At 53.0% G+C, this 18,828-nt stretch overlaps 1 protein-coding gene across 1 annotated transcript in view; it reads right to left on the bottom strand.

Annotated features, from left to right (window-relative positions):
* The window catches only part of LOC115485198 (uncharacterized), a 2,106,330-nt gene that overhangs the window by 11,315 nt on the left and 2,076,187 nt on the right, over positions 1 to 18,828 (bottom strand). Inside the window, 1 exon segment of the mRNA XM_050983901.1 lies at positions 9,141 to 9,765. Within this exon segment, the coding sequence (XP_050839858.1) occupies positions 9,141 to 9,765 (625 nt within the window).

Genomic DNA, 18,828 nt, shown 5'->3' with positions numbered 1-18,828 from the left:
GGGAGCTCAGATTTGCACAAGGCTGCTCTGAGTGCCAGGGCTTGGATGGGGGAAATGGTGGGGTGGGGGTAGGGACAGAGTCTGATTGATTGTCAGCCATGAAGGGTCTTGATTTTCATATCTATTCAAACTGCATGAGGAGGTACTTGGATTCCAGTGTCAATTGGAGATTGCACATATCAATTTATTAACAGGGAAAAAAAATGAAACAGGATGTAAAAAAAAAATCTTTTCTCCCTGTCTTTTTTTAAAATAGTGTATTCACTTAAATTTGGCTTCTGAAATCCGTCTAATTAACCACAAAAGAGTTGAAAATTGAAATCAAATTATCCCCAGAGGCTTGGCTTGTTAAGGTGTTCTGAATGTTAATGAGCCCTGGGAGACTGAATTCCTGCACTGAAGAGCTGAAGGCTGAACAAGGCTCTGGAGCAGTGAAATTCAGCAGCAGCCCCCAAGGTGCTGAGGATGTCAGCAGCCCCCACTGAGGCCATCCCTGCCCAGAGCCCCTGGGGGAATGGGCAGACAAGGAGAGCGTCCCTGGGGCTGGGGCAGCACAACTCAGAGGCACCAGGGGCTCCAGCTGGGAAATGGAGTGTGGAATGGGGCTGGGAAAGCCCTGCCTGGGCTGGGCCAAGCAGGACAGACAAGCCCTGACCCCCATCCCCAAAACAATTCTCTCAAGGAGACATTTAAAAGGAATTACAATTGTTTGTGTACTCTGAGTTGGACTCCCTGGAGAAATACCATACAAGAGATTCTGAGGAGCTCAAAAAACAAAACAGCCTTTACTGGGAACTTTCAGAAAATCAGAAAAATTTTAGCAAAAGGTTTATTACAGCATTCAATCAACAAAAACACTTCTCAAAGGATTCCCTTAGCCCATTCAACTTTGTAAACTCCAAGTCAGTTCCATTTTAAAGTTGATCAAAATTTGTAAGGAGTGACAATTTGAAGAAGAAGACGCAGAAAGAGAGAAAGACAAAAATGATTTAAAGAAGCACACACAAAGCTTCCTAGTCCTGGATTCCAGAAGTGTTCAGATGGATATTCCAAAAGGGCTATTGAAGGCTTGCCTTGTGGTCAGCCTTCAATAGCCCTTGGTCTTCCTGGGCCCTTCCCCCAGGTGGGACTTGGGCTCATTTGGTCCCTCAGGAGCTGGGCTGGGGCTCCAGAGGTGGCTGTGGAGCATTGCCTGTGCTGTGCCAGGGACTGGCAGACACTGCTGGGCTGGAATAGAGGCTCTGGGGGCATTGGGGTTCCAGGGCAGGCCAGGGCTGGGGTTCCAGGGCAGGGCAGGGCTGGACCTGCCCCTTCCTCTCCCACAAAATCTTATGAGCCAGCAATCTCCTCCAGTCTCTCACAACAGGCAATGTTGGAGGTGAAATCCTATTTCTGGCCATGGACACCTGGATGAGAAGGATGGTTCTTTTCCATAAAAAGGAGAGCATGGAGCCTCAGTGTTTAGAAGGCAGGTGAGAGCTTCAGTAGTCCAAGGCCAGCCAGACCTGTCAGGAATGGCGGATTTTGTCTGGGAGCAGTCTTTGGATTTAAGGAATTTAGAGGTGGAACCCCAATCTCGGCCATGGGCACCTGGAGAACGAGGACTGTTCTTTCACATGGGAAGGAAAGCACGGAGCCTTCCCCAATGTTTTGGGGACAGATGGGAAGTGACCCTTGTGAAACCACTGTAAGACAGACTTGTCCTGGCAATATTCCTCTAGGAACAATCCCTGGCTAAAAGGAAATGTGGAGGTGAAATCCCAAATTTGGCCATGGGTGCCTGGAGGAAGACAGTTCTTTTCCATGACAAGGAAAGAATGGAGCCCCAAATGTTTCAGTAGCAGATGAGAAGAGACTCCCAATGTGCCAAGGTCAGCTGGACCAGTCAGGCAATCAATGAGAGGTGAAACCAGATGTGTTCTGTGTTCCCTTGGTTGGATGGGGCCCCACAGTGTCACAATGGCCTTTTGATTACAAGACAACCTGTAGTGTCACACTGGCCCCTAGGTTTGATGGGGTCCCACAGTGTCACAGTGGCCCCTAGGTTTGATGGGGTCCCACAATGTCACAGTGGCCCCTCTGTTTCATAAATCCCCACAGTGTTACAGTGGTCCCAAAGATTCCATGAGGCCTTGCAGTGTCACAATGGTCTCCGTGGTTCCCCAGGCCCCACAGTGACACGTGACTCCTCTGTTCCATGAGCCCTGCAATGTCACAATGGACCTTTGAACCCTGGGGGTTTGCAGTGTCACAATGGTCTCCTTTCGTGCCACAGTGTCACAATGGACCATTGATGACAGGAGGCCCCTCTGTGTCACCCTGGAGCTTTGGTTCCATGCAGCCCTGCAGTGTCACAAAGGCCTCTTGGTTTCACGAACCCCCACAGTATCACAATGTCCCTCTTGGTTCTGTGGAGACCTCCAGGGTCACAATGGTCTCACTGGTTCCATGAGGCCTCACAGTGTCACAATGCTTTGCTTATTCCTTGGGGCTTCGTAGTGTCAAAATGGTCTCCATGATTCCATGGTGCCCCTCAGTGTCACAATGGCCCCTTAGTCCCATGAGGGTGTGAAGTGACTTAATGGTCTCTCCATGTTTCCATGAGGCCTTGAAAAGTCACAATGGAACTTTGGCTCCATGGAGTCTCGCAGTGTCACAATGGCCCCTTGGTCCCATGACACCCCAAGGTGTCACAATGGTCTCCACAGTTCCATGAGGCCCCGCAGTGTCACAATGGACCCTTGGTTTGATGGGGCCTCTCTGTGTCACAATGATCCCTACATTCAATGGAGTCACACAAAGTCAAAACAATCCCTTTGGTTCCATGAGGCCCAGCAATGTAACAGTGCTCTCCATGATTCCAAGGGACCCCCTCAGTGTCACACTGGTCCCTTGGTCTCACAGGGCCCCACAGTGTCACACTGGTCCCTTGGTCTCACAGGGCCCCACAGTGTCACACTGGTCCCTTGGTTCCATGGCCCTGTGCTGCTGCATTCCCCCCGCCCCTTCTCAGCCCGCCCTGCCAGCTCAGAAATGCTCCTTGGGCCTGGGCCTTGGCCAGCAGCCCCTGGGCTCAGCTCCTCTCAGCTCATCACAAACACTGTCTGCTCCAGGCACTGCTGCTGCCCAAACAGCTCCTGCTTTCTCTACCAGCAGCCCTGGGAACTGGTTTTGTTCCCTCCGTGGCACAACATCCCTGTTCTCACAGTGCCAAAGAAAGCTGCTGGTGCCAAGTGTGGCCAGGATGAACCATGGCTGGGACTGCAGCCCCTCTCGTGGGGCCCTGCACACAGCGCTCCAAAAGGAGCCCTTGGAGCTCTCCTGGGCCAGCGACTCCCTCTGGGTGGGGCCTCTCCCAGCCGGGAACTCTCCCGTTTGCTGCACTCGGGGATCCTGAACAACCACAGAGCCTGGGCTGATCCCCCACTGCTCCAGGCTCAGCCCTTGGCCTGCTGGGGAAATGCCAAAGGATCCACAGGGAGCATTCCCTGCCCTCAGGGGAATTTCTCCCAGGTGCCTTGCACTGACTCTGTGTGTCTGTGTGCACACAGGAGTGCCTGTGCTGGGGAAATGGGGCAGAAATGCTGCTCTCCGAGGGGTCTGAGTGCCTTGGAGAGCTGAGTCAGTCAGGCCTGTAAGTGAGGTTAAATCACAAGGTCTAAGTGAAGTTTATTGCTGCTAAGAGTTGTTCTTTTGCTAAGCTGTTATGTTTCATATAAGTTATAAGCTAAGCAAAATATTGTGAAGTGTTATTCCTCTGTTGCAAAGTCATAGGTTATAAGTTAGGTTAAGTGCTTTTCTTTTGCTAAATTGTGAAGTTGAAGGTATCAGTTAAGGTTAAGTTATAAGTAAAGTCCTCTTATGTTTGAGCTCTGTTAAGCTTTTAGGCCGTATTCCTTTTATCCTTGCCCTCACTGTCCTTGTGTCACACACACAGACAGGGACAGTTCTTGGTTCATTTCTGGTTTGATTGCCTGGATTCTGTTTGGTTTTGTTGTTGCTTTGTTTCCTTGCTGTGCCTGAAGTGTCCAGTCAGGAGCAGAGTGACTCTTGCCAAGGAACTTTGTGGTGCTGTCCCTTAATATTAAATCTGGTTTTTGCTGATCCCTTGCCACGGATTTTTTCAGTGCTCTCAAGTCCTCGTTTTTGTCAGGCTGAAGGAGCCCTGGCCCAGGCTCTGGCCCTGGGGGACACAAGGATACTGCTGAGGGTCCCTGTCCCCCTGTCCCACCCCCATGGCCCCGGCCCCCCATCCCCGTGTCAGGCTCTGGGGTCGATCTCGTGGAACATCCTCTGGGGGAGGCTGCGGCACCGGGGGCGGGGGGACCCGGGGGGACAGGGGACCCTGCTGGGCACGAGCAGGGTTGGACTGCTCTGGGGGGAACTGTGAGGGGGGACAGGGCAGAGTGACCTCCCCAGTGACCTCACACAGCCCCTGTGATGTCACACAGCACCTTTGTGATGTCACAGTGCCAATGCTGTGATATCACCCTCTGGTGCCATACAGCTCTGCTGTGACATCTCAAAAGACCCTGTGATGTCACAGTCTGTTCTGTGATGTCACAGCCTGCTCTATGATGTCACAGCCATCCAGTGATGTCACCACCCACTCCCTGATGTCATGAAGCCGCCTATATGATGGCAGGATCTGCTCTATGGCCTCACACCCTACTCTGTGATCTCACACCCAGCTCTGTGATGTCACCAGCCTTTCAGTGATGTCACAAAAGCTTCTCTGTGATGACATAATGCCAGTCTGTAATGTCACAGCACACACTTTGACCTCACAGCCCGCTCTATGATGTCATACAGCCATGCCATGATGTCACAGCCTGGTCTGTGATGTCACAGAGCCCCTCTATTATGTTGTAGCTGCTCAATGACTTCACACAACAAACTGTGATGTCATTGCCCAATCTGTGACCTCACACAGCCCACTCTGTGCTGTCACACAGCCCCTTGCTGACATCACAGCTGCTCTGTGGTTCTGTGACACAGCCACAAAGGTGCTGCTGTGACACAGCCCCCTCTGGGACATCCCACAGCCTCTGCCAGTGCTGAGCCCCTGTGAGCTCTGTCTGTGCCCTGCTGGTGTCCCTGAGGTGCCCTGGCAGTGCCCCAGCCCTGCTGGGCTGTGCACAGGAGCTGCTCCTGCCCAGAGCTTTCTCTCTGCAGTGCTGCCCTTGCCAGGAGCTGCCTCTGGGCCAGGACCCCGGCCCAGCTCAGCAGCACAGACACAGCACAAGGACTTGAATGACCCTCTGGGGCTTTGGTGCTCTTTGCGTCAGACTCAGTCCCTCAGAGTGTGCTCAAAGAATTTCTCAAGAACTCAAAGTGAGATTGAAATACTGAAGTTGCTTGTATTTTGAAAAGATCCCTGTCAGGGACATGACTGAGAAAGTGTCCCAAGGTTCCAGGTAGAGCAGAACACTGGAGGCAGTGATGACAGGTGGGGACAAGCAAGGCAAAGGTGTCTCTGGTGCTGAGCACACCTGGATGTGTTTCAGGAATGCAAAGGGCCAAGGCCTGAGCCCCAGCCCCTGCCAAGGCAGATCCTGTCCCTCCCTCCTTGCTCAGGGCTCTTCCCAGGATGGGCACTGGCATGTGGGGATGGACAATGCCAAGGGCAGGACCATGGGGCGGCCCCTGCCAGGCTGCTGAGCAGGGACAAGGAGGCAATGAGGCCCCAGGGCTGCCAGGGTCACTTGTCCCCTCGTGGCCTCAGGCCCAGGGCCAGCAGCCATGGCCAAAGTGCTGCCCAAGTTGGCTCTGTCAGGGCCTGGCAGCTGCTGCCCATCCCTGTGCCCTGTGCAGCCCAGGCTGTCCCACGGTGTCCCTGCCCTGGCCTCTGTCCCTGCAGGCTGTGCTCATCCCCCGGCTGCCCCACCTGGCTGGCCCCTTCCTTTGCTGACAGCTCTGCCTCCTGCCTGCCTCTGCCTGCCCACACAAAGCCTTGGGCTGCTCCAGGCTCCTTCTGGGGACGTGCTGCACCACAGCCCTGCCCTGGCAGGGAAATTCCTTTCTCCTCATGTCCACTCTGGGCCTCCCCAGCTGCTTTTGGTGCCATTATTTCTTTCTCTGGCTGATTTATACAATGAAGAAAAGCTCCAGCCTCTCTGGAACCACCCTTCAGTCCCTCCCAGGCTACTCCTGTTCTGTCCTCAGTCTCCACATCAAGGAACCCAGAGTCATCAGCCTGTCCCTGCTGGTTCTCTGATGAGGCCTCCAAATCCCATCTTGGAAGATTTTTGGTTCCTCTCCAAGATCTGTGAAAGTGGGAAAATAGTGATCAAAGTTATTTTCTCCCAAATCTTGCAGTGACAGAAGAAGGGCCAATGTCTTTAAACTGAAAGAGTGGATTTACATTTGGTAGAAGGAGGAAATATTTTCCAAGTATGAGAGTGGCACAAAACTGCAACTGGTTTTCAAGAGAAGTGGATTCCCCATCCCAGGAATGCCCAAAAATCAGGAGTTTTGTGCAACTTGACCCAGTGAAACCCTCTCATCCCCAAGGATGGAATTCCTGCAGTGTGGGTTCTCTGATGTGCTGGGTGCCCTCACAACACTTCTGGCCAGAATGTCTGCTGAGGGCAGCCAGGCTGCTGCAGGGGCAGTGACCTCACAGCCATCACCATGGCAGCCCTGGCCCTGGGCCTGGCCCTGCCCTTTCCTCTGCCCCTGCCTTGTCTCTGCTGGCATCAAGAGTTTTGTCATTAATATCTTGTCCCCAAGGTGCTGGGGCCAATGGCTTCCCAGTCAGGCTCCTGGAGCAGAAGTGGCTTTTCAGAGCCCAGCCAGAAATGAGCCCTGAGGCAGCAGCTCTGCAGTGGTGCCCACCAGGCCGGGGTGCCAAGGGAGGCTTCTGGCCATGCCCTGCCAGCAGCTGCTGCTGCCAAGGTGCCTTTGGTGCCTCAGGCTCTCCCTGGCACAGCTCCCAGCACGGCACTCTGCCCTTGTGCCCGAGGCCTTCCCTGGGCTGGGGCTGGCCTGGGGCTTTTCCTGCAGTGGGACCTGACCTGCTCATGGCACAGGAAAGGCAGTTCCTGCTGGAGCAGGAGGCTCTGACTGCAGTGGGCTCCAACAACTCCAGCAAGGCCTTCTTGACTTCAAAATTGCTTCCTAGAGCAGAATATTCTAATAATTGTTATAGCTCCTGTACTGTGGAGTAAATAACTCTTTTCAAAAATTTATTCTCAGGTGTAAATAAACCTTAAAGGCTAATCCTGGCAGGGAAAGTCCTTTCTCCTCATGCTTGCTCTGGGCCTTCCCAGCTGCCCTTGGTGCCATTATTTCCTTGTCATGCTTGCATCCACTATGAAGAAAAGCTCCAGCCTCTCTGAAACCACCCTTCAGCCCCTCCCATGATCAGAATCAATCAGAGCTGTATTTATGTAAATATATCTGGTATTCCATTATTAATCCAGTGGGAAAAATTGCATAAAAATTCAATTCCATCTGTCCAATCTATTACACCTTTGACAAAGTCTTGGGCTGAAATAGAATGCAGCAGCTCCCAGTGTCCTCTCTTTGAAGGAATTTTAGAAGTCTAGAGGCCCTGCAGGGGTTTGAGGATCCATGGTGGCTGTTGGGTGTCATTTCTCCATCTTATGTCTCAACAGGAGTTTCTCTCAAAAAGAAATAAAGCCTTTGCCTGAATCACCCACTGTGCCCATTACAGGAACCCCTGTGAGTTTCTGGGACATCCTGGCTCTTTGGCAGCCTGGGGACTCCTGGGATGTCACCCTGGAGCCCCCGTGAGTGCCTGTGACAGATCGGTGCCTTTGCAGCCCAAGGTCTCCTGGGATGTCACCATGGAATGGCTGTGACTGCCTGTTACCACACAGCTCTTTACCATCCTCAGAAAGCCCTGGGAGGTCTCCATGGAGCCCCTGTCTCTGCCTGTGACATTCCAGCTCTTGAACAGCCTGGAGACTCTTGGAAAGTCCCCATGGAACCCCTCTGAGGGCCTGTGACAAATCTGATCATTAGCAGGCAACCATCACCAGCCCCCTGTTGCTTCGGTCAGTTTCCATGGCAACCATCACCAGCCCCCCTGTTGCTATGGTCAGTTTCCATGGCAACCATCACCAGCCCCCTGTTGCTTTGCTCAGTCCCTCAGCAGCTCCATGGAGACCCCATGCCAGGGGTGGTTGCCATGGACACCAGCTCAGGCCTGCAGCCAGAGCCCGTTACCATGGCAACCATTGGCAGTCCCATCCCCAGCTCATGGGATCCCAGAGCCACAGAATTGGCTGAGTTGGGAGGGACCCATCAGGATCCTCGAGTCCAACTGCTGGCCCTGTACAGGACACCCCAACAATGCCAGCCTGGGCCTGGCAGCGCTGTCCAAACGCTGCTGGAGCTCAGAGAGCCCTGGAGCTGGGACCCTTCCCTGGGGAGCCTGGGCAGTGCCCCAGCAGCCTCTGGGGAAAAACATTTCCCTGAGATCCAACCTAAGCCTGCCCCGACTCAGCTGCAGCCGTTCCCTCCTGTCCTGTCCCTGGGCACCAGAGGGAAGAGGTTCCCATAGCCCCAGCCAGGGACCCCCTCCCAAGGCTGTTGCCATGGCAACCAGGGCTGGGACCAGCTGGGATGCTCGGTTTCCATGGGCCAAGGTTCAGGAATGGGATTCCCCAATTTCCTGCTCCTGCTAAAACTGCACTGCCCTCACTGCCCTCCCGCCTCCCATGGAAAGCACAAGAGGCAAAGATCCCAGGCTGGAATAAGAACAATTTATTGGCAACAGCAACAAGATGAAGAATAAACAAGAACAGAAACAATATTGATAACAGAAGGAATAAGAAAAACTATTTACAGGGAAAACTACAACATCAATGGCTGGCTCCTCCTGGCCATGTATTTCTTCCTGCCTGGAAAGGACACTCTTCTCCTCAGGGAGAGAGAGAGAGAGAGAGTCCCTTTCCTTTCCCTGGCAATGACCTGAGGTGGGAGTGAATGTAATGTCACACCATGGCCAGACCCTCATGTGCTTCAATCCCACATCATGTCACTGGCAGGGGCAGGAAAAGGTACAGGTGTCTTCCCAGCATGGGTCATGGGGAACATGGATCACCAGGGCTCTTCCCAACGTGGGACCTCCAATAGGGGATGAAGCTGCAGCAGTGCATGAAGAGCACTGCAGTGGGGGCACTCGCAGGGCTTCCCTTACCGGTGCATCCGTTGGTGTCTGGTCAAGGCAGAGCTACAGGTGAAGCTCTTCCCACACTGGGGACACTCGTAGGGCCTCTCCCCAGTGTGGATGCGCCGGTGGGTGATGAGGGTGGAGTTGCAGTTGAAGCCCTTCCCACAGTCAGGGCAGCGGAAGGGCCTCTCATCTGTGTGAATGCGCTCATGCTGGCGGAGATTGGAGCTGCTGTGAAACCTCTTCCTGCATTGGGAACACTCGTAGGGCCTCTCCCCAGTGTGGATGCGCTGGTGGGTGACGAGGGTGGAGTTGTGCTTGAAGCCCTTCCCACAGTCGGGGCAGCGGAAGGGCCTCTCATCTGTGTGGATCCGCTCATGCAAAAGGAGATTGGAGCTGGTCTGAAACCTCTTCTGACATGTGGGGCACTCGTAGGGCCTCTCCCCGGTGTGGATGCGTTGGTGCCTGACGAGTTCTGAGCTGTAGCTGAAGCCCTTCCCACACTCCCCACACTCGTAGGGCCATTCCCCAGTGTGGATCATCTGGTGGCGCATCAGGGTGCTGCTGTTCCTGAAGCTCTTCCCACACTCCAAGCACTTGTAGGGCTTCTCTTTCACAAGGTTCTGCTGTGGGGATTTGTCCTCCCTGGTCTCCATGCTCAGCTCCTGCTCTGGGGGAGGACGGACAAGGAGAGGATGGGTTTTTAGTGTGTGCCAGCGGGAAGGGGAAGGAGTTCCCCCCCATGCATCCCCGGCAGGACGGTGTCAGCAGCAGGGTTGTCCTGCAGCCAGGGGCCATGCTGGGCTGGGAGATGGAGCAGGAGAGAGGGGGAAAGGGGCACTGACTTCCTCCTCACCTGCCTGGGTGTCCTGGGGCATTGTGTCAGTTTGAAAAGACAGGTGTCTGCTAAGGACGGCAGGAGCCTCCCTTGAAATGGAAAATGTTAATCCCCTCCCTTGGAATTATAATTTTCAAAATAAGGGGCTGTCAATCAAAAGCTATGGGAATAGGAATAACAGTTCTTTAGGAGGAACATTAAAATTACAAGTGCAATAGTACTAAAAAACTACTTACAGAGTCAGAATACCACCTGACACGCTGTGGGTCAGGGTGTTGGCAGCACTCCCGTTAAATGGTGGCTGCCGTCCTCCCGCAGTGACAGATGTGGATTTGTTGGAGCAGGGATCCTGTAGAAGGGTGGAGTTGTCCTCTGCAGGTCCAGTGGAGCTGAAAGCTGCTCTTCCTGGGAATCCTGTGGGAGAAGGCTGACTCTGTTGTTCACATTCTCAGCTTATATCCAGGTAGGAATGCTTGGCTCCTCCCTCTGGGCGGAGCACCTCACAATGGGAGGATGGAATATTTATCAGTCCTGAAGTGACACTCAATGGCCCATTAGCAGAAGATATCTCCCCAGAGGGAGGATTCCTTGTGGAAGAGATAAAGTAAACTGCTCAATTCACAGATGATACCTGCCCCACCTTTAACAGATGGTAACAGATTGTATACACAGCCAGCTAAAGCTGAGACACTGTTCCAGCCTTGGAAAGCAGGATTTGGTACCAGGACTTGTTAGGGAATGCAACCCTGACTGAAGGCAGAGATAGAATCTCCAGAGCCTGCAGCCAGAAATGGAGAGTTGAGTGATAATCATTTCAACATCTTCTCTTTTGGAATTATTGTTTAATGATTTTTTGCTTTGCCTATCTAATATTTTGTAATTTTTTGCAAATTTTCAATATCTAAAATTCACTGTTCCTTAAGTGAAGTTGGTGTCTGTGTCTTTGTTGCTGACCCTGCCCACCAGCGACACAGGGCCCCATCCTGCCTAAGTCTTACCTGGGAAGACAAAAACCCTCGCTCCAAATGTCCCCCCTTCCTCTTTGTTCTCCCCACATTATACCCTGATCATGATGTCCTGTGGTCTGGGGTGTCCCCAGGGTCAGTTGGGGTCACCTGTCCTGGCTGTGTCCCCTCCCAACCTCCCCCACAGCCCCAGCCCCTCCGCAGCGTGGCCGGACGAGGGGCAGGACAGGCCTTGGCTCAGTGCGAGCTCAGCAAGAACAAAACCATCTCTGTGTGCTCAGCCCTGTGCTCAGCACCGGCCCCGCATTTCCTCCACTGCCAGCCCGGACCCCCCTTTCCCACCCCTCTGCAGCACCGGCTGCTGGGTGGGGGAGCCCCCGATCGGCCCCAGGGGTGGGCAGGGGGCTCGGGGACCCCCCCGGTGCGGATCCGTCCCCCCGGCCCGAGCCCCAAATTCCGCTCTGAGGGCCGCTGGGCTCTGTGGATCTGCCTGGCAACCGGTGAGTCATCAGAGAGAAAAGCTCTGGTTGACTGGAAATTGTTTACTGCGTTCTCTGATTGGCTGGAATTTTGAAAGGCGCTGTGCCCTGCCGGTGTCCCTCGGAGCTGCAGAGTCCGGGCTGGAGCCTTTTCCTCTTTCTTTCTCTCCCTCTGAGACCCCTTCCCTATTTCTTCCTGTCCCTCTGAGACCACTTTCCTATTTCATTCTCCTCCCTCCCCCCTTCCCCCGCCCAAGACCTCTTTCCTTTTTCTCTCTCTCTCTCTGAAACCTCTTCGCAATTTCCTTCTCTCCCTCTCTCCTTCCCAGCCAAGAAAAGATGTTCCTGCCCTCGCAGGCAAAGCTCTTAAGAAGGACCCAAAAGCCAAGTGGAGCAAGATCTTACAGTGACATTTCCCTGCCAGCCTTCAGAACTTCAGCCATGGATGTTTCAGCTCTTGGACTGGGAATTAAATCAGGACTAGGTCTTTGGTGGGAGCTGCCCTGGGTCAAGGGAGACACTGAGAGAGAAACAGAGCAGGCAGAGAAAGGCAGAAGAGAAAGGAGGGCACAAACACAATCATCTGAGAAGGTGGCACTCTGAAACAGAAACTGGAACTGACTGAAAATGAGTGGGACAGAAATAAATAATTTTGTAACTTTATTTCCTGTCAGAATACAATTTCCATTTCCCGGTGCCATTCAGCAGGGCTATCAGAAAGTTTTTCATTCTGAATTGATGTTCCAGGCTGCAGCCACAAGCAAACAGGGAATGGGGATTTTCCTGCTCCTGGGGAGTTTGACATCCTCAGTGGAGGATGAAATAAACAGGGCAGGTGATCTTTCTCCTTTTTAATGCCTTTAATAAAAGCGATCAGCTCAGGATGGGTGGGTTGACAAGCCCGCAGTTCCCTGCAGCCGCTCCCAGCAGTGATTCAGAGGAGGAGGAGGAAAGTGCAGCTCTGTCCCCTCAGGGCAGAGCCAGGAGTCCCATCCTCGCAAGGGCAGTGGGGGCATACCCCGGGTTCGGTTTGGTTTGCTGGTTCAGGAGCCCTGGACCCGACTGACTTCTATTTTAACCGGGGCAAAGAGTGACCGAGGTTTTCAGTGTCTCTGCCGGCTTCGGACCTCACCCCTGCTGTCCAAACACCACCTTGACCTCTCAATTCTGCTTTGGCTCGTTTCTTTTGGGGTATTTTTCAGGATTTGGTGGGGGTCCCGTCCCGTTGCAGGGTTTTGAGATAAATTTGCATGTTTCCTGAGATTCCCCCTCACTTCCCACCATCCCGGGGGTTGTCATCCTCTTGGCAGCAGGCAAGGGTGGTACTGAAAAAAAGAATTCTCCACAATAGAGGGTTAACGACGATACTCAACAGGTGATTACAACATTTAACCAACAAAAGAACTCTTGGCCAGCAATCAGTTCCCAGCTTAACTTTAAACTCTGCAACCCTTTCCTTAAAAAAAAACAGGTAACTCTTTTTTTACTCATAACAGAGGAGAGGAGGAGGCACCAGAAGAAAAGGGCAGCTGGGCTTCATCCTTCCACAGGAAAGAGGAGGAGGGAAATCTCTTGTCCTGTCTGCAGCTGCTCCCACAGGGATTTAAGGGCTGATCCCAGAGCCCCAAGGGTCACAGTCAGGGCTGCCCTCAGGGAATGCTCACCTGGTATTGAGGGGCAGCGTGGGAGCACCTGGATCTTGGAGCATCCAGCTACCCCCTGTGTTCGGAGGTACCTGAGGAGGGCCAGGACAATGCCAGGGGCATCCTGCAGTGACATCCCCCTGTCCTGCTCTGGGTGACCTGATCCTGGTCTCAATCCCACTCCACATTTAGACACACTCACAGTTCTGTATTTAATCCCATCCCAGTGCCAGACTCATCCAGCCCCAGACCCAATCCCAAACCCAGCCCTAAAGCCAATCCCATGTCTAGCCTTAACCCCAATCCCAGCTCTAATCCAAATCTCAGCCCCAAATCCAACCCCAGCCCCAATCCCAGCCCCTTCCTAAATCCTCAGCCCCAAACCACATCCCAGGTTCAGCCCTTCTGAGGGTTTGGGGGTGTCTCTGTCCCTCTGACCCTGATGATGTTTGGGTGGGGTCACACCAAGGCTGAGAGGGACAGAGACCCCCCCGGCCTCCCCAGGTGTGAGAAGGTCAGAGAGCCCCCCCAGCCCTGAGCACCCTCAGTGGTGAGAGGGACACAGAGCCCCTGGTCCCCAGCCCTGCACAGGCATTCCCTGAGGCCAGAGGGATGGAGACCCCCTGAGCATCCCCCAGGGCAAGGGGACAGAGATCCCCGAGCATCCCTGGGCTGAGAGGGACAGAGATTGCCCCTGAGACAGGGGTGAGGGGGAGGGAGAACCCCCCCCAGGAATTCCCTGGAGTGAGAATGATGGAGAGATCCCCTGGGGAATGGCCTGGGGTGACAGGGACACACCCTGGGGAATAGCCTGGGGTGAGAAGGACAGGGACACCCCCTGGGGAATGGCCTGGGGTGACAGGGACAGGGCCAAACCACCCCCCAGCCCCTCCCAAGTATCCCCCAAGCGAGAGGCACAGAGACCCCTTGAGCATCCCCTGGGCACTGGACAAAATAAACTCAGCAGAAATCAAACTTAACTCTGCATGAATCACTTTGATGAATATTTTATTTTCCCACAAGTCACATGTGATGAAAATGCAAACAAATCCCAAACATGAATAAGCCAACAACAGAAGCAATTATGATGGCAATTCCAAGTTTCATGGGTTCCTGCACAGCTCCAGCTCAGCTGCTGGAAGGTTCTGATAAAAGAAAAGGGGAAATTTGGCCCCATACAGATGATTAAAAGGAAGGGGAAGCTCTGTGTAGCCGTCACCAAGGTGACAGGGAGAAAGAGAAAAATGATTCTCACATTTGGTAATGCCCCTGAGCCTGTGAATTCTGGAGTTATTTGGGAATTCAGCTACTTGAGCTGGGCTTCTTATGGGACTTTAGCAGCCTTGTGTTTCTCACCGTGGGGTGAAAGAACCTTGTCAGTCTTGCTTGTATCATTTGCTCCCTTTCCTCCAGTGATTTTAACAAACTTTTCAAGGAAGGACAACAAAATATTTTCCTTACACTGGCCACACACAACAGCCATTTTCCTCACCAGTTCTCCCATTAGTCGCTCTGAGGAAGCTGTGTCCAAGTTTCCAAGAGTTCCTCCAGCAGAGCCACAACCTCCTCAGAGGAGGGAACCATGCTGTTATCAAAGGCACATGGGGTCAGAGAACAGTGCCTAAACTCACTGTGTCAAAATAATGTTGCAAGCTGGTTAAGAAAATTGTTAAAGAGAGGCCTCTGCTCTGATTAAGGTGTTAATGAGACCAAATCCAACGTGGATTTTAATGAACAGTAAATGTGAGGTAGAGAGAGAGATGGAAAGAAAGAGAAAAGGGGGTGACAGCAAGGGAGTGACAGGGACAGAGACCTCCCCTGGAGCAGGGCAAGTGTGACATTGTCCCCTGAGTGTGTGGCCTTCCCGGGGTGGGGGTTTTACACCTGAGCCAGTCTGGGTAAGGGGGGTGGTGTTCACCCCCCAGCAGGGATTACCCCACTGTCTCAGGTTGCAATGTAAGATGTAACCAAAACCATGTTTTCAATCACCATCTCCATAAACTGCTATAAACAGGTGGGGCAGAGTTCTTTATCTCTTCCATGACTCAGCCCTGATAACGCCCTCCAGGGGAGATATCTTCTGTGAACGGGCCATTGAGTGTCCCGGCAGAACTGATAAAATTACATCCTCCCATTGTGGGATGCTCCACCCAGGGGGAGGAACCAAGCATTCCTATCTGGATATAAGCTGAGGCTTGGAACACCAGGAGCACCTTGCCTACTGCATTCCCAGAGGACAAGAGCTCCATAACCACCCCTGGACCTTCAGAGGAAGACCAGACCCTTCTACAGGATCACTGCTTTGACAGAATCACGTTCATCACTCCAACAGGACTGCAGCCACCATTTAATTGGACTGCTACCAGCCCCCTGACCAGCCCCTGACTCTATCAGCTTAAGTGAGTGTTTGATCTAAATTTTCTTATTAAATTGTAATTCTCGCTTAGGCTCTTCCACAGGTTTGCCTTCAAACCAGTACAAAACTCCAAGTGCTCATCTGTGACAATGTTCACAGGGGTCTCAAGATTAGGGAAGAAATGAGAAAGTTGACTTCATGTTCTGAAGGCTTGGTTTTTTATTTTATGATATAAATTACATTTAAAACTATACTAAAAGAATAGAAGAAAAGATTTCATCAGAAGGCTTCTAAGAACAGAAAAAGAATGAATAACAAAGGTTTGTCTCTGACCGAGACAGTCTAGACTGGGATTGGCTATTAATTAGAAACAACCAGATGAGACCAATCACAGATCTACCTGCTGCATTCCACAGCACCAGATAAGAATTGTTTACAGTTTGTTGCTGAGGCCTCTCAGCTTCTCAGGAGGGAAAAATCCTAAGGAAAGGATTTTTCATAAATCATGTTGGTGACACTCATCCCATGTTTTCCTCCCAAAACAGAAATTCCCATCCCCAAACCTTCGCCTGATGGAGGAGGTGGCTGCGAGGAAGATGAGGATGACCCAGGACAGCCAGGCAGGTGAGGAGGAAGTCAGTGCCCCTTTCCCCCTCTCTCCTGCTCCATCTCCCAGCCCAGCATGGCCCCCGGCTGCAGGACAACTCCGCTCCCAATGCTGTCCTGATGGGGATGCACTGGGGGGATCTCCTTCCCCTTCACTCTGGCACAGAGACAAATCCCATCCTCTCCTTGTCCTTCCTCCCCCAGGGAAGGATCTGGGGATGGAGACCAGGGAGGACAAATCCCCACAGCAGAACCTCGTGGAAGAGAAGCCCTTCAAGTGCTTGGAGTGTGGAAAGAGCTTCTGGACGAGCAGCGAACTGATCCGCCACCAGATGATCCACACCGGGGAATGGGCCTACGAGTGTGGGGAATGTGGGAAGGGCTTCAGCTGCAGATCCAACCTCCTCACCCACCAACGCATCCACACCAGGGAGAGGCCCTACGAGTGCCCCACATGTCAGAAGAGGTTTCACACCAGCTCCAATCTCCTTTTGCATGAGCGGATCCACAGGGATGAGAGGCCCTTCCGCTGCCCTGACTGTGGGAAGGGCTTCAAGCACAACTCCACCCTCATCACCCACCGGCGCATCCACACTGGGGAGAGGCCCTACGAGTGTCCCCACTGTGGGAAGACCTTCACCTGTAGCTCTGCCTTGACCCAACACCAACAGAGGCACCGGTAAGGGAAGCCCTGCGAGTGCCCCCACTGCAGTGCACTGCATGCACTGCTGCAGCTTCATCCCCTATTGGAGGTCCCACGTTGGGAAGAGCCCTGGTGATCCATGTTCCCCATGATCCATGCTGGGAAGACACCTGTACCTTTTCCTGCCCCTGCCCATGACATAATGTGGGATTGAAGCACATGAGGGTCTGGCCATGGCCGTGTCATTACATTCACTCCCACCTCAGGTCATTGCCAGGGGCAGGAAAGGGACTCTCTCTTTCTCTCTGCCTGAGGAGAAGAGTGTCCTTTCCAGGCAGGGGGAAATCCATGGCCAGGAAGAGCCCGCCATTGATGTTGTAGTTTTCCCTGTAAATAGTTTTTCTTATCCCTTCTGTTATCAATATTGTTTCTGTTCTTGTTTATTCTTCATCTTGTTGCTGTTGCCAATAAATTGTTCTTATTCCAGCCTGGGATCTTTGCCTTTTGTGCTTTCCATGGGAGGCTGGATTGCAGCAAGTGGCAGAGCGGTTTTAGCGGGAGCAGGAAATTGGGGAATCCCATTCCTAAACCCCAGACTATGGAAACCGAGCATCCCAGCTGGTCCCAACCCTGGTTGCCATGGCAACAGCCTTGGGAGTGGGTGCCTGGCTGGGGCTGTGGGAACCTCTTCCCTCTGGTGCCCAGGGACGGGACTGGAGGGAACGGCTGCAGCTGAGTCGGGGCAGGCTTAGGTTGGATCTCAGGAAAAGGTTTTTCCCCAGAGGCTGCTGGGGCCCTGCCCAGGCTCCCCAGGGAAGGGTCCCAGCTCCAGGGCTCTCTGAGCTCCAGCAGCGTTTGGACAGCGCTGCCAGGCCCAGGCTGGCATTGTTGGGGTGTCCTGTGCAGGGCCAGCAGTTGGACTCGAGGATCCTGATGGGTCCCTCCCAACTCAGCCAATTCTGTGGTTCTGGGATCCCAGGACCCTGGAGATGGGACGGCCAGTGGTTGCCATGGCAACGGGCTCTGGCTGCAAGCCTGAGCTGGTGTCCATGGCAACCACCCCTGGCATGGGGTCTCCATGGAGCTGCCAAGGGACTGAGCATAGCAACAGGGCTGGTGATGGTTGCCATGGAAACTGACCATAGCAGCAGGAGGCTGGTGATGGCTGCCTGCTGAGGATCAAATTTGTCACAGGCCCTCAGAGGGGGTCCATGGGGACTTTCCAAGAGTCTCCAGGCTGTTCAAGAGCTGGAATGTCACAGGCAGAGTCAGGGGCTCCATGGAGACCTTCCATGGCTTTCTGGGGATGGAAAAGAGCCGTGTGGTCACAGGCGGTCACAGCCATTCCACGGTGACATCCCATGGGACCTTGGGCTGCAAAGGCACCGATCTGTCACAGGCACTCACGGGGGCTCCACGGTGACATCCCAGGAGTCCCCAGGTTGCCAAAGGGCCGGGATGTCCCAGAAACTCACACGGGTTCCTGTCATGGGCACAGAGGGTGATTCAGGCAAAGGCTTTATTTTTTTATCAGAGAAACTCCTTTTGAGACATAAGATGGAGAAATGACACCCAACAGCCACCAGGGATCCTGAAACCCCTGCAGGGCCTCCAGACTTCTAAAATTCCTTCAAAGAGAGGAGACTGGGAGCTGCTTCATTCTATTTCAGCCCAAGACTTTGTCAAAGGTGTGATAGATTGGACAGATGGAATTGAATTTTTATGCAATTTTTCCCACTGGATTAATAATGGAATACCAGATATATTTACATAAATACAGCTCTGATTGATTCTGATCATGGGAGGGGCTGAAGGGTGGTTTCAGAGAGGCTGGAGCTTTTCTTCATAGTGGATGCAAGCATGACAAGGAAATAATGGCACCAAGGGCAGCTGGGAAGGCCCAGAGCAAGCATGAGGAGAAAGGAATTTCCCTGCCAGGATTAGCCTGTAAGGTTAATTTACACCAGAGAATAAATTTTTTAAAATAGTTATTTACTCCACAGTACAGGAGCTATAACAATTATTAGAATATTCTGCTCTAGGAGGCAATTTTGAAGTCAAGAGGTCCTTGCTGGAGTTGTTGGAGCCCACTGCAGGAAGAGCCTCCTGCTCCAGCAGGAACTGCCTTTCCTGTGCCATGAGCAGGGCAGGTCCCA

The sequence above is a fragment of the Serinus canaria genome, chromosome 25 (genome assembly GCF_022539315.1).
Source record: "Serinus canaria isolate serCan28SL12 chromosome 25, serCan2020, whole genome shotgun sequence".
Lineage (NCBI taxonomy): Eukaryota > Metazoa > Chordata > Aves > Passeriformes > Fringillidae > Serinus > Serinus canaria.
Note: the sequence above shows the minus strand (reverse complement) of the source record. Positions and strands in the feature narration are given on the sequence as shown.